The sequence below is a fragment of the Pinus tabuliformis genome, chromosome 8, assembly GCF_031772625.1.
Source record: "Pinus tabuliformis cultivar Carrire ecotype Pingquan chromosome 8, CPIR1, whole genome shotgun sequence".
In the NCBI taxonomy this organism is placed as follows: Eukaryota; Viridiplantae; Streptophyta; class Pinopsida; order Pinales; family Pinaceae; genus Pinus; species Pinus tabuliformis.
The window spans coordinates 1335113817-1335130280 of record NC_142294.1 but is presented as its reverse complement, the minus strand read 5'-3'; the positions used below and the strand labels follow the sequence as shown (position 1 = coordinate 1335130280).

General features: G+C 39.0%; 1 protein-coding gene across 1 annotated transcript in view; it reads left to right on the top strand.

Annotated features, from left to right (window-relative positions):
- Nucleotides 1-15499, top strand: part of LOC149240397 (plasmodesmata-located protein 7-like) — a 43252-nt gene extending 27753 nt beyond the window's left edge. Inside the window, exon 2 of the mRNA XM_089367292.1 lies at nt 15045-15499. Within this exon, the coding sequence (XP_089223418.1) occupies nt 15045-15199 (155 nt within the window). The 3' untranslated portion in view covers nt 15200-15499. The remainder of the gene's footprint in view (nt 1-15044) is intronic.
- Nucleotides 15500-16464: the final 965 nt, after the last annotated feature.

Below are 16464 nucleotides of genomic sequence, written 5' to 3'. Positions count from 1 at the left end.
ATCAAAAAGGCTACTCTGGTTAGCGCGTTGCAGGACCGCGCGTTGACATGGTATATAAAGCACTCGAGTGATCACCCGAATGCAGGAATAGCGGAGATCTGGGAGGCATTGAAAAAAGAGTTTAGCCGGCCAAAATCAGAAATGCAGTCGATCATTGGGTTCAAGGAGATCGCGATGATGCCTGGTGAAACCCCATGGGATCTAGATCAAATATTGAAAAGTACAATCCGCGAGGCGAACATGACATTGATGGATGCGCAACACTGCGCGTGGTTTGTGGCGTCATTAACACCACATCTGAGGATGACGCTGTCATAGCAAAAGATCTCAACCCAAGCTGAAGCATTAGAGATAGCGATGAGGTTACATGAAACCCCAATACAGGATCCAGGGTTTGGAGTTCACCAAATCCACGCACAAATACAAAACCTGTGTTTAGAAATGCAGAGTTTGAAACAAGAGAAGGCAACCCGGCTAGAAGCACGAGAAGAAATTTGGTGTGTAAGATGCAAAGGCCAGGGTCATAATAAGGATCACCGTCTAATATTCACAAACTATCTGGCAGGAGGGGGAACAATTCCATTGTGACCAGAGGCACAAGTAGGGCCAAGCATGGTGGCCGCACTCTGGTGCATGATATGCCAAGTGGGGGGCAAGCACAACATAAACAATTGCGATATATTGCCAAAGCTTGTACAACCCCCTCAACAGCTATTTTTCAAGTTTTGTAGCTCTATGGGCCATGATGAATGCAATTACCGAAGTTATGAGTTGTTGATGGATCGAGCACCTGCTTACAGGATGCAGACTAAGGTGCGAGGTCCAGATCCAGCCGCAACAATGGCACGTGATGGGTTCCAGGGGTAAGGACGAGGACAGGGAATGGGGCTAGGGAGGGGCCACTGGCAGCTAATCTCCTATAACTGTGGTGGACCAGGGCACTATGCGTGGGATTGTACCAACATGACCAGAATATCATGCCCTTACTACGAGAAATTCGATCATGAAATGATAGATTGCCCCACGCTGATAGAACAGATACGTGAGAAGAGGGCAGCGCAACCTACAGTGACGTAGAACGTTTAAATGATGAGGGCTGAACTGTGCGAAGCGGACCCTAGCGTAAACATGGTACTAAATAGTGGCACAGCTACAGGGGGAGATGCACGAAAATAGCCTGCAGAAGATGAGAGGGTTTGTGATGCCCCTACAAGTGAACCTGACTTTGAAATGGAACAGGTGAAGAAGAGAGCAAAGGAATCTCAAGAGAGCTTCACGGACGTCTCTACTCCAGGTGGAAGGGATCTAATTGAGCCAGGAATGGATCCCTCTATTCTTACCACCTTTTAGGAGACATGTATGAAGTTGTTGCATGACAATAGAGCTGTTAAAGGACTGCAAGAGCTGATTACTAAGTGAACAGGGTCAGGGGAACCGCATGGTCCGAAAATTGGGAAAACACTCTCTGCACACTGGACAGGAGATGCGAATCACGACACAGATCGACGAGTATGAGATGGACCAGGTCATTCTGGATTCAGGGTTGGATGCAAACATGTTTCCTAGGTGACCGTGGGAACACATGGGTAGGCCCACCCTACAATGGTCTCTGATTCAACTCCGGATGGCCAACCAACAGAAGATCTTGCCGCTGGGAAGATCGCAAGGGGTGACAGTGGAAATCGAAGGCATCAGTACGCAAATGAACTTCAAAGTAATAGAAATTGTGGATGACAGTAACCCTTACCCCACACTGTTAGGTATAGACTGGGCCACAGATATGAATGGCATCATTACTTTATAGAAGCGAAAGATGATATTTGAGAAAAAGTTGCTCCGCGTGATCATCCCACTAGATCTGATGGAGGGGGTGCGATATACTGAGCCGGTGCACGATGAGGAAGATGATGATGAATTGGATTGTATCTACAAAATCACCGCGCGAAATCTGGACTGGGTAAGTCCGACTGCCGAGGAAAGAGTGCCGTGGGAGCGTGTCGAGTCCTAGACTGCATAAGAGGAAGATGAACGATGGCATAATTGGCTGAATGAAGTAACAACATTAAATTGCAACATGATGACCAGGTCGCTGTGTTGTGTAACTGCTTAAGATGGAGATCTACCAACATATGATGGGCTAACGGAGGTAGATGAGTTCTTGAACAAGTTCGAGATTGTTGTACTAGAGCACCAGAGGTTTGATGCTTAGCTAACAGAGGTAGATGAGTTCTTGAACAAGTTCAAGAATGTTGTATCGGAGCACCAGAGGTTTGATGCATTAAAATGGGTGCTACACGCGACACCTGCGCGCTGGTGGGGAACACACGAAGGAACCTTTTAAGACTTGCGCAACTGCAGATGAATGATGCAGCTAAAGTTTGGGAAGCCGGAATTACGAATCACCGATAAATATGATGGACGTGATGATCCATGTGAACACCTCACGAAATGGACCAAAGCCTATGGAAAAGAACCCCAACCAGAGTGGGTTCACTTGTTTTATCACACCTTGGATGTCATCCCCAGGAACTGGTATACTGAAACGGAGCTCTACCATAGTACAAGCGAATGGGATATCTTGCACGAAGGATTCTTATTAACATTCTTATTTGAGGACCGATGGATGGATACCGTGGATGATGCGCTGCAACTCGTCAAGGTTGCCATTTTCAAGATACCATTGGAACCAGAGGAAGTCGTGCAACTAGCATGGTCTCGTCAGCTGAGTCAGGCCCTAGAATGTTACAATGCGCAGGTAGAGGATGATGACGATGACCCCAGAAACATCAATATTCCAGAAATGGAAGGGAGTCGCGAGGTGCGTGGACCAGCGATCGAGGATGTTGACATCACCGTGCCGCTAAAAACAAAGCAAGTGAACATTGGTACGAAGGAAGCGCTGAAGTATGCAATGCTGAGGGATTATTGGGATGATGCCATGGTGAATAAAGTCGTTGAGTTATTTTGCGAGTATCAAGACTTATTCCTGACCAAGATGACTGAGTTAAAAGGTATCCTAGGAGACCTAGGAATGATGAAGATAACACTCAAACTGAACGCAAAGCCAGTCAAGCAGCAACCTTACCAATCGAATATGAAATACAAAGCGAAGGTCTGCGAAGAGTTGGACAAAATGCTTGCGGTAGGAATAATTGAACTAGTAGAGGAATCTAACTGGGTAAGCCCTATGGTTGTCTAGGAGAAAAAACTGAAAGGTGAAATTTGTATTTGCATGGATCTCAGGAAGCTCAACGATGCATGTGTTAACGATCCCTTTCTGATGCCATTTACGAATAAGGCACTGGAAAATGTGGGGGGACAGGAATCTTACTCCTTCATGGACGGTTTCTCAGGGTATCACCAGATTAAGATCGTGCTAGAGGATAGGAGTAAAAAAACTTTCACCACCGAATGGGGTTGTTTTCAGTACATTGTGATGCCCTTTGGGCTGAAGAATGCGTCGGCGATATTCTGGCACATAGTGGTAGCTACATTCAAGGAATTTATACATAAGTTCTTGGAAGTATATCTTGATGATTGGACTGTATTTGGGTTAGTCAAGAAACATGTTGCGAGCTTACGGTTAATGTTGGATACTTACCGCCGACACCAGTTTGTGCTAAACCTAAAGAAGTGTACTTTCCTTGTCCCCTTCGGGAACTTGTTCGGCCATGTGATCTGTAGGCAAGGCCTCATGGTGGACCCGGCAAAGATTTCTATCATACTCAATCTGCAAGAACCACAAAGTGTCAAGTAGCTGTGTGCCACACTGGGACACACTGGTTACCATCGAAATTTCATCAAGAGCTACGCGTAGATCACGACACCGATGGAACAATTGTTGAAAAAGGAGGCTACTTATTTCTAGAATGATGAATGTAACAAAAGTCTGGAAACACTCAAGGAAAAGATGGCATCAGCTCCAATCTTTGTCTTTCCAAAATGGGACATCGAATTTCACGTGCATGTTGATGCTTCGTGTATCACGTTGGGTGCAGTACTCACATAGGAAGGAAAATAAGGAATTGATCACCCGATCGCATTTGCAAGTTGAAAATTGTCCAAATCTGAGAATAACTACTCCACTATAGAGTAGGAGGGATTGGCGATGGCATACGCACTCCAGAAACACTGCCACTACCTACTCAGAGGACACTTTAAGATGTATACTGATCACTCTGCGCTAAAATACCTAGTGAATAAGCCTGTGTTGGGGGGGAACATTTGTCGATGGTTGTTATTGTTTCAGGAATATGATTTTGAAGTCATCATCAAGCCGCGACGTCTGAATGCTGGCCCAGATCACCTGTCTCGAATTGAAAACAGTGAAGAACCCACAAACTTAGAAGAGGGACTACCTGACGCACAACTCTATGCTGTGTGCATCACGGATGGCCACTTTGAGAATATAATCCATTTATTAACCACAAGAACTGCACCACTGGGGTATCCGGTGCAACAGAAGAAATTAATAATATGCACAACAGAATTTATTGTTATTGCAGGGCAACTTTACAAGATGGGTAACAATGAAGTATTACACAAATATGTACTTGAGTTTGAGCAAGGACAGATCCTTGTCAAAGCACATGGAGGGGTTGTAGGAGGACATTATGTGGGACGTACTACAACACAAAAGATTCTCCGCACCGGACTATGGTGGCAAACTCTACATCAAGATTCAAAAGTGTACTATTCGGCCTGCGACGTATGTCAACGGACTAGGAAACCATCGCGGAGGGATGAAATGCCACTCAAGCCACAGATGATGTTGCAACCGTTCAAGAAATGGGCAATCGACTTTGTTGGGCCTATCACACCTCAAGGGAAGATGGGCACGCACTATATCATCACCCCGACAGAGTACTTGACCCAGTGGGCCGAAGCACAACCGGTTAAGGACTGGACGGCTGCTACAACAGAAATTTTTTTATTCGAGAATGTGTTGACATGGTTTGGATGTCCCAAAATTCTAATGAGCGACCGTGGAAAACACTTCCTGAATGACACTATTAGTGCACTCATGGCGGAATTCCAGATATATCAGCGACAGAGTATGCCATACCATCCACAAGTGAATGGGACCGTCGAAGCATTCAATAAGATTTTGAAGACTGCGTTGACCAAAGTATGTAACGTGTAGCAAAACGATTGGGACTTGCGCATCCCTGCTGTGCTATGGGCATACTGAACCACATGCAAGAAGTTGATGGACCAGACACCTTTCCAGCTAGTCTACGACATGGAAGCCGTAATGCTAATGGAGTACATTATCCCGAGTTTGTGCATCACGGTAATGACTAGCATGGCAGACCACGGGGCTTTGGAGGAACAGCTCGCGCAATTGGAAGAACTTGAGGAAGAACGGTTTTTGGCCAGATTCCATCAGCAAGTACAAAAGTAGTAAGAGAAAGCTTGGCATGATCGCCATATCAAGGTGCACACGTTCAAGGAGAATGATATGGTATTACTATATGACAGCAAGTTTGAGAAATTCCCTAGCAAGCTTTGAATGCATTGGTTGGGACCCTATGTAGTCAAAGAAGTTATAGATGGAGGCACAGTCCAGCTTGCTAAGCTCAATGGAGATCCCTTCCCAGGAAGAGTAAATGGCAGTCGCCTGAAGCTCTACATGGGTGGGTCGACTGCCTGACTAACCGCCCGAAGGACAGTCTCACCGCTCCAGCTAGTTGAAAGAGAGCGCGGGACGATAAAGCAATCTGGGGGGAAGCTGCCATAGAAAATTTTAGGGGCGAATGTTCGCCCTTTGGCAAAATTAAGGGGTTTTAAATTTTTAGTGGGCAAATATTTTGTATCATAGCACATTTTTACAAATCACCTCAAATAGCCCACCTTATTTTAAGGGAGAGGGTAAAAAAGGTAAATTTAGCCCTTGAAACTAGGAGTTACAACCTTCCATTCGCCCATTTTCAAGAATAGGTTTTATTTAAGTGAATCCATTCGCCCATTTTCAAGAATAGGTTTTATTTAAGTGAATCCTATGGGCCAAATACCATATTTATAAAAGAGGTATGGTAAATTAATAAAAATATAAATAAATGAGAGGTATGGTAAATAAATAAAACATTTTTTATATTTACTCCATAAGTCACCTTATATACATGCAAGGGTGTAAACAAATAAAAATATAAGTAAAGTGGAGGTATGGTAAATAAATAGAACGTCTTTTTATACTTACTCAAAAGGTATGGTAAATAAATAAAAATATAAATAAACTAGACATATGGTAAATAAATAAAACCTCTTTTTATATTTAGTGCATAACCCTCGTTCTATTTATGAAGGCTCAAGAAAGAGGTTTTATTTAAGTGAATCCTATGGGCCAAATACCATATTTGTAAAAGAGGTATGGTAAATTAATAAAAATATAAATAAACGAGAGGTATGGTAAACAAATAAAACATTTTTTTATATTTACTCCATAAGTCACCTTATATTTACGAACACTCAAAAATGCGTTATATTTAGGTGAAACCTATGGGAAAAATACTGTGGGACAAATACCATGGACTAGATTGTTATTAATACCATGCAAAAAAACATTATTAACCCTAATATTAATATTAATAAAAATAAAAATGGCACATGGTATTGACCCATGGTATTCACCAAAATGGCACATGGTATTCACCCATGGTATTCACCTGGAATGTAGCCTATTTAAATCGGGGAATTAAACCATCATAGATCCATCTTTACTCTAGATCTACTAACCCCCGAGAGGTATCAAATATCGTGATATGCAAACTAGCATAGAGTGAAAAAATATTTGATCCCTCTCGGGGCTTGGTGGATCAAGAGTAAAAATGGATGTTGTAATTTAATGTATGTTAAACATTTTAGCTTGGTTAAAATAAAAGATAAAATAAAATTCAACTATTAATCTTATTAATTTTCATAAATTACTAATAGTAATTTTTAAGTTCTAGGTTTATGATAACCCATGGTATTGACCCATGGTAATACCATGGTATTCATGTGAGCATAGACTATTTAAATGGGAAATTCTATCATCTTAGATCCATCTTAATTCTGGGTCTACCTAGTGCTCAGAGGGATAAATAGATTTCATCCCCCTAAGAGTGGTAGATGTGGAGTTAAGATGGATATAGGTTGGTTTTTATGATAATGAAGATGTTAAATAGACTTAGGAAATTATATTGTAAAAACATCTTAAGGTGAATGGTTAAAGCATAGACATTGGACAAGTATATTTGTATACTTCTGTTTTAAACTGAAACAAATACAGGGCTAAAAGGAATGGATTGATTGCACTAGTCATCCTTCTATAACTTTCTAACATATGCTGGAGTAAACAGATTGGAATTTGGGTAATTTTTCTAACTGCAAACAGGAACATACTTGTGTATTGGCAGGGTGGTTACGAGGTCCCTAGAAGTGATGAATTTGAATTTTTCTTGGTTTTATATATAGTATTAGGTTTTTTCTCATGCTTTCTGTGAATGACACGGGTGAATTTAATCCTACACCCACTAGGTTATCGATATGTAATTTTAGTAATTTTGATTTCAAAAGATATTTTAAAGAAATGCAATGATTTCATTTGTGTATTCAATAAACACAATATTCTAATGGAATTCTGCATTTGTGGTTTACCTATATAGATTCCATGGAGAAGTGTTAGTGGTGTGACATCAATTGTCCTTAAGTAGAGGCTTTAGTTTTACTCTTTTTGGAAGCAAATACTTTCTTCCAACATTTTTGAGTTCCATGAAAAATTTGAAAGTCCTTTAATAGTATTCAATTATGGGTTCAGGAGAGACATAGTATTCAATTATGGGTTAAAGAGATCCACACTGAATGATCTATCGGCCTTATCTTCACTTAGTTTAAGACTATTCACTTGGAGAGCCTGCATGTGCCCCCACTTCAAGAGCATAGTAAAGTCATGTAGAACTTAGAGAAGCTATCTTTAAGCTTTTAGTGAAGAATGGAAAAATGTCTGGGTTCAATAACAACCAGTCAAGCATTAAGCTTCCAATAATGCTAGATTTTAACCTAGAGCACTTTTGTGATTTGGAGGAGATGCCCCCTCGTATTTGTGACACACCTTCAGTTGTGAATTGGACTATTACTAACTATCATTTCCTTCGAAAGTTACCTGATGACTTGGGGAACCTCAACTCTTTAAGAATGTTAAGGAAGGAAAGAAAGTACATTATGCTAAGTTCCCTTATGCTTTTCAAGTTTTTCTTGGATATCTACAACATTTCAGGTAGGAAAGTACATTCTGTTAATGAAAATTTGTCTTGATAGAAAGGCCCAATTTCAAATTCTAATTCTCTCAAAAAACATTGTATAATTGTAATGTTTCTAAAAGGAAAGCATATTTTTTCAATTTAAGTATCATGATCCCATATTCCAACTTATTTTTCAGTAACCCATTAGGCTTTGTAGCTTTGAATAAATCCATGTCTTTTGATAAGATCCTCTTCCAAATTAGAACGCAGTTTCCTTTTGGCAATAACCACATACAATGTCTTGATTTTGTTATTGAGAAAATAGAGGTTGTGAAACAAGCTTGTGCCATACAAGGAATTGATTCATTGATTATGTATCAATTATGGCTCTTGATGTAACAATGTCTTGATTTTGTTGCTTGAAAATAGAGGTTACGCTTTACTATTTCAAAGAATTTCTTACAATCTTTCCATAAGTATTGATTTGTAATCTGTCACTGAGGGATGACAGTAATGACAAAGGTAATATTCCATGGTTTGAAGTTACCCTCTTACTAAATATTTAAATATATCACCACAATTTAACTGTTAGTTAAAGGAATTGTATTTGATTTGTAAACAATTCATTGCTTGAATTATAGATTTTGATTTTTTTCCTTTTTTATTTTTTTCTCAGATTTGGTATGAGATATCTTCCAATATTTGGGTTCCCTAGTTTCCCCACCATAGCTATGAGGTTCAGATGCTATCATTAAATATTCTCAGAACATTACAACTTTTCTAGTAAGTGTACTTTGAAACATTTTTGTTGCTTTTCCATGGTGTTAATACAAATAAGCACTACAACAAGTGCCATTATTTAGATTAAGTGTCGAAATCTAGGTGGTCTTGTAATGATGGAGTGATTGTTTTCTAGCTACTAAGGCCATATGCATTTTTATCTCTTATGTTGTCTTGAGATATTCAAATTCAGAATAAGAATTGAGGTCTCGTTTCCACTCTAGATTACAGTCAGTTTCTTGAATATAATATATAGTAGATTATATTTTACTAATCAACTATGGATGCGATCCCTCGCAGGAAAGGAAATTCAAAGTGACTTTGATTTCACATTGATTTGTCAAAACATCCACACAGGAAATGAGATTCAAAGTGACACTGATTTCACACTGATTTGTCAAAATGGAGGCAAGAGAAAAGGAAACTTTGTATTCAACAATGCTCTTAATTTCATATGTACATGCACAGACATATTAGTAGAAAATATTGAAGGGTTGCCTAAGTAATATTTTCCATTCCACTACATTCTTTACATCTTGTAAATAAATAACTCGAAACAATTCATTACACTACTTGTTATTCTTTATTAATCAGTGGTTAAGATTTTGATATTGAACTGGCTAAGATTTTTTTTCCTTCTGTGAAATTATGTGTTCTATAATGCTTCTTTTCCATTCACTATGTATAGCATATAAAATGTGTCTAATGGAGTAGGAAGATTGGAAAGTCTTGTGATCCTTGAACTATGTTACAAGGCAGAAACCCAACGGGGTAGGGTAGGTGCATCCCCACAAAGGGGTCACAAATGCCAAAGTTGGTATTGGCTAGTGCCTTGAGCTAGAAAATTTCCTTTACCCTTGTATTAACAGTGAATCCGGAGAGGATTCTAATATTATCTTTATAAGATTTATATTAGTTAATATTGATGAATAAAATTCATGAGACATGAGCTAGGATGTCCTTGCAAGGTGGTTGTTGATTATTGGAAGCTATGATGGCCATTATGTCAGGCTAGGTGGTCGCACTCCCTTGATCGTGAGCACGATTGTGATCAAGATGGAAGACTTCATAGTCTGGATTGATTGTTTATCAGTGATAATTAGTGGGCTCATTCACAAAAGCTTCTACTTCATTAATCCTTTTTATAGAGTTGTCAGATTCAATTTCCAAAGGTTTTAATTACACTATAGAGTTGAGTTCTGAGAGAGTTGTGATTCACAGTGTTAAGTATAGCAGCTATGACACTTGAATGAAGACAAGCATAGTAGATGTATCAGACTCTGTTATAAGCTTACCTACATATTATAAGGGACTTGGTTGGCTTTTTTATAATTTTATAAACAAGTTCCATTTCGTGGAAATGTGAAAAAAACAGTGATATTGCCACCATGTGGCTCTTGTCATATATGGTTTTATACTTTTCAAAAAATTCTCTAAGAGTCCACAATGATAAGATTCACTAGGACCTTACAAAGTTTTATTATTTAGTGAAAGACTCACCAAGATCTTACAAGATTTTATAATTGAGTAAAATATTCGACATGCCTGGTGAGAGATTCGCAAAAAAATTATATATACATATTATATTATTGATAAAATCACCTTCCATTTTTCCTATATACCATGTAGATTCACCCATTTATTATACATATAAATTTAGGGGGGGTTCTTAAAATTTTCCCTGGAAGCTGCGTGACAACCAGGGTGTGTGTAGATTTGGTCTGTCACAAGGGTCGCGGTTGCATAGAATGGGCTGTGCTAATGTGTTGACAAGCAGAGAGGTGACCATTGCTATCACTATTCATGATAAGATGTTTGACTCATGGCAAGAAGGAGCGTGCGGCGGGCAGTTAAGAGACAAGGTACGAGCTAGATTCAGACCGATCTGCCGCAGGCTTAATGTCACGACACCAGAACTGGAGGGAACAACTGATTTTGAATTTCAAAACACTTATAAATTACAGGGGGCATCCACCGAATGAGCTACGCTTGTGAGAACATGCTTCCTTGGATAATGGCTTGTGATACAATTGAAGCTCGTGCCAATTTTCCATCAATGGAGTTCTTTTTCATCAATGGTACAAAGCTTGATGGGCCTATTGTTATATGTAGTAATGATCTCATATGGCCCTAGCCAACATGGATGAAAGTTTCCTTTAAAGACTTTGGATCTTAAATCAAATAATAAGGCCCAATATTCGACTTTGAATCTCATCGTCTTTATGAGCTTCTCATGCCACCGATTCCTTTGTTGTTGAACAATAGTTGTCTAATGTAGAGTAGACTCTACAAAGTTCATCTAGCTCATTGATTTGGAGAAGAATTTGTTGTTGCACCTTAGATAGATTCATGCCCAATTCCATTATTGTCCTCAAGGTTTGTACTTTTGTCTCTATTAGTAAAAGAACTCTTTCTCCATATACTACCTCCTATAGAGTGTAGGTAGCGGTTTTTCACCATGTAGTTCGGTAGGCCCAAAATGCATTAGTTAGTCTATTTGCCCAATCTTTGAGGTGGAGTTATATAGTTTTTGAAAGGATGGTCTCGGTTATCTTATTTTCCCCTCCTACTTGCCCATTAACCTATGGATGATATGGCGTGGTTAACATGTGTTTAATATTATATTCCTATATGATGTCCTTAATTAGTGTTGAAGTGAATTGTGTCCCTCCATTAATGGCAATCTCTCGTGATACACCAAATATGACAAAGATTTCTCCATGGAGGATGTTTCTACTGCTTGTTCTGTTGTGGTTGAGAGTGCATTTGCTTCCATCTACTTTCTAACATAATTAGTGTGGCGAAAGGGATAGGAGATTTTCTGGGATGGAGGGTTGATAGGTTTGAAAATCAAAAACCCACTTTTCAAAGGGTTCTAGCGGCATTTCATTTGACTCGATTGGCCTTCTCATGTGTTGGAAATTTTCACATATTTTTATTTACTGGGTGGCATCTCAAAAAATGGAGGGCCAGTTATACGATTGATGGAGTACCTTATAATCAATCCTCTCATCTACAAAATGGCATTCATAAGGCCCATTATGACAAGCCTTTAATATGGCATGGATCTCATCCTCTCTTACACATCACTAGATAACTAGATACGACCCATGTAAAAGATACATCCATTGATCCATGAAAATAGCCAACTTTAATTAATGATATTTTTCATTCCTTTAGAAATAGATGAGGTGTAAGCTTCCTTGCGACCAAATAGTTAGCAATATCTGCAAACCATGATGAGTTAATAGATACTGCAAAAACATGTTCATTAAGAAAAAGTCTTCAACAAGTGGCTCATTTTTATTTGTGGTAAGCCTCGAAAGAAAGTTCGCCACCACATTATATTTTCTCGAATTCTTGCAATAGTAACAACCATCTAGTTACCGCACCATTATTAATTGATTTGTTCATTAGATATTTAGTGTTAACATGGTCAATATGTAAAATCACGTGATATCTAGTCATATAATACCATTAGTTGACGATATCTTTTCTAGTTAACATCAATTGAAGTTTGTCAATTGAACCAATTAAAAGTATAAGGTTTATCTTTTTTGCTACCCGAGTGGCTTGATGGCCCCAAAACTTTGTCCCTACTGGTCCGTGAATGAATTTGTCCGGTGAATGAATTTGTTAGTTCACGAAGGTTATTCCCATTTTTGTTAGTTACAGACTGTAAACCGAACTGGATTAAATTAAGGCAGGTGTATCATGTAGCCTAATGGTTGGTGGTCCGTTAATGAGAATGTATATTAACAGAAATCCTAATAAATGGAGCCCATTTGTTGGCAGATCTAGAAGTAAAGATGTCCAAAAATTCTTTAAGCTATGTTTTTATGAAAAGCAAAAATTCAAATGCTAGCAAGGTAGAACACGTGGACCCATACAAAATGGAGTATGATGTGGCATGAAAGACAAATTAAGATGATGTGATAGATTAACTCATCAAAGAGGCATGCTAATGTGGCAAGAAGATGATGTGGTGCCTATGTGGCAGGGATAATGTGGTATTGATAAGGTGGAACTGGAATCTGGAGATCTGACTTTTTGGGAAAATGGCCTTTTCAGATTTTTTTCAAGATCTGGGTGTGTTTAATAGAATGCAGATAGGATTTGGTTAGTTGCTATCACTGTGAATTGTTTCCATCTCTGGACAAATCTGTTAATGCATAATCCAAATGTTTGAAAAAGTTCCCTTTTAATGATTTTCCCAGATCTGGATGTGTTTTGAAAAAATTTGGATTAGATTCTATCAACTGTCATTTTCGACTAATATTTCTTGTCATCTGTTGAAAATTGGATCCAAAGTTCGTCAAACTGTTCTCGACTAATATTTCTTGTCATCTGTTGAAAATTGGATCCAAAGTTCGTCAAACTGGAAATCCAACTTTTTGAGGAACCTAATAGGTGTGTTTAATAGAATGCAGATAAGATTTGGTTAGTTGTTATCACCGTGAATTGTTTCCATCTCTTGACAAATCTGTTAATTCAGAATCCAAATGTTTGAAAAAGTGACCTTTTAATGATTTTCAGAGACCTGGATGTGTTTTGAAAAAATCTGGATTGAATTCTATCAACTGTCATTCTCGACTAATATTTCCTGTCATATGTTGAAAATTGGATCCAAAATCCGTCAAACTGGAAATCCAACCTTTTGAGGAATCATGCCATTAGGTTCATCGATTATTAACTGCCTTTTCTTCGAGGTATTCCGAGTTGAAAGAAATTGGATCCAAAAACCATTAATCTAGAAATCTGATGTTTTTGGAAATATACACTTTTAAATATTTTCCAGATCCTAGTGTGGATGTAAAGGTCATGTGTCTACCTTGGCGTTTCTGCCCCTTCTTCTTTATGTGATTTTGCATGTATCTGTACATGGAACTGTCACGTCAAGTGTTGATATGTCTTTGTAGAGCTTTTTGAACATCTGGTTTTGTAGATGTGTAGTATATGTTTTTCTCTCATTTCAGAGTTGTTTAGATCTGGTCTATCTGCTAAGGATGATAGGCTTATATCGCCTTAATGGACTATCTGTATGCTTTTTCTGAAAGGGAGACTCGGCATTTCTATGCCTCATTTGAATCTTGAATATGTATTGATGATCTTTATATACTCTTAATATAAAGCTATGTTGGTTTTTTTTCTTTGAAAAAAAAAAGGTCATGTGTCTACCCTGTGGATGCAGGACAATGTCGTGGTGACATGTAGAGAAATGAATACCACATGTCAACCACAGATCATGTTACCCAACAAAATATGGTGATGACATGTTGATAGGCGGTCACGTGTCAGCCACGTGCTTTTGATGTGGCATAATTCAGGAAAGCTTTTGAGGCCTTTGACTTTGTGTTTAGAGTCTAGACTTTAGCTTTTGATAGAATTTCTTTCATTCGAAACCCTAACCGAGCAAGAAAAAATTTGAGGTGATTAAAATACAAAGATTTTGATACTCCAATTTTTCGGAATAAATTAGAGAAATTGTAATATCCAACTTTTTAGAGTAAATTAAAGACTTAGAATTTAAACAAAATAATAAAAAATTATATATCAAACTTTGTTTATTATCATTCCTTGTGAAGATATTTAGTTATATTTATAAAATTTTGAATTTTAATAAATGGGTGTGTTACAGTGTGTATATTATGCATGAAACCTAAACGGTAAATGTTAATTATGAAAAGTTATAAATCTTTTCCTCGGGAGAGTTTTAGCATATTCAAAGGGGTTCCACATATGCCGCTGGTTAGATTTTAACGACTAAGTGGAATATATTGCCCCCTCCAGAAATACTCTGCACCCATTATTTTGAATTCTGTGTTGGATATTTGTATCACCTTCTCTACACTAATTATTCTAAATTATTTTGTGAGAGGCCAATAATTATTATCATTTATGGTTTTCATATTTTGTGAGAGGCCAATAGTACTTCTTCACAACTATTAATTCATGGTCATCTAGCTCGGGAGATTGGAATCATATCTTCTCTTTTAAAAGAAAAAGAAAATTCTGACCGTTAATTTTTGGGTTCTTTGACAGGTAGCGCCTTCCAGCAAAATCTAAACAAGCTACTGGAATCACTGGTGGGGGGCGCTCATGTCAGGGAATTCCGTGGCAGCGGTGTTGAGGGGAAAGACAACAATACCGTTCGTGGGGTTGTCCAGTGCCAAGGTGATTTAGAACCCACTGCTTGAAAACAGTGCGCATTGACGACGAAAGCAAAACTTCTTGAAAGATGCCACAGAACTTCTGGATTCATTCAGCTACGCTGCTGCAACTTAAGCTACAACTACAACAATATATCAAGTATTTTGGCAGAAAGTCCTGTCCAGGAGTACACTACCGGTCTCCCCGGTCCCTCGCGAGGAGAAAGTCCTGTCCAGGAGTACACTCAACCTCCCTCGCCAAGAAGAAGTCTTGTCCAGGAGTACACTCTCTAGACTCTCGCTCTCGCTCCCGCTCCCTCGCCAGGACGAAGTACCGCTCCCGCTTCCCGTCCCCCTCCCTCGCCTCGCTCCCGCTCCCTCGCCAGGACGAAGTACCGCTCCCGCTTCCGCTCGCCGTTCCCCTCCCTCGCCAGGAGGAAGTGCCCCTCCGTCGCCTCCCGCTCCCGCTCCCCCTCGCTCGCCAAGTACCTTCTTTCATATAGTTTACGATGATAAGGAGTATATAACGATTTCATTTTCGTGAACATTATTTACTGAACTAAGTACAATTAATTCATTTGAATTTCGCTCATATCATTTTGTGACGGTTAAAATTATATGGAGGTTTGCTTACATATAGCATTGGGCAATGGCTACATAGCCCTGGAGTACGCTTCACTCGGATAGCTGACAAACAAAACGGATGTATATAGCTTTGGAGTGCTTCTACTTGAGATTATCAGCCGAAGGAAGAATTCTGACCACATAGAGCCTCTCATTCAAAGAGTATGGTTTCTTTGAATCTCATCTTTGGAGTGTAAATTTTCTAAGATTTCCGTACTATTATGATCCCTTAATGCTAACTAAAGTTTTATGTTTTGTTGATGTTGGCCAATCACCAGACATGGAGATTGTATCAAGCACAGAGAGCTTTAGAAGTTATGGATCCTATATTGGAAGGCAGTTATTCGTGGGAGGAAGGGATTCGAGTGATTAAAATTGGTCTTTTGTGTACACAAGCAGAAGTAGCGTTGCGACCTTCAATGTCCGAGGTGGTGTGGATGCTAACAAATGATGGGGACCTTCCGTCGCCCATAAGGCCTGGTTTCATAGATGGGGGCGAACCTAACCTACCACGTCCGGATGGGGGCGAACCTAACCTGCCACGTTTAAATTGAAAGATGTGTAAACTATTTGTTTAAACCATATTTAAATTATTTTTTTACGACTCAGGATTAAAAAAGACACACACTCCTTGTTGCTGGTGTGTTTAACACTTACATGGGAGGCATACTATTTTATTAAATTATTCA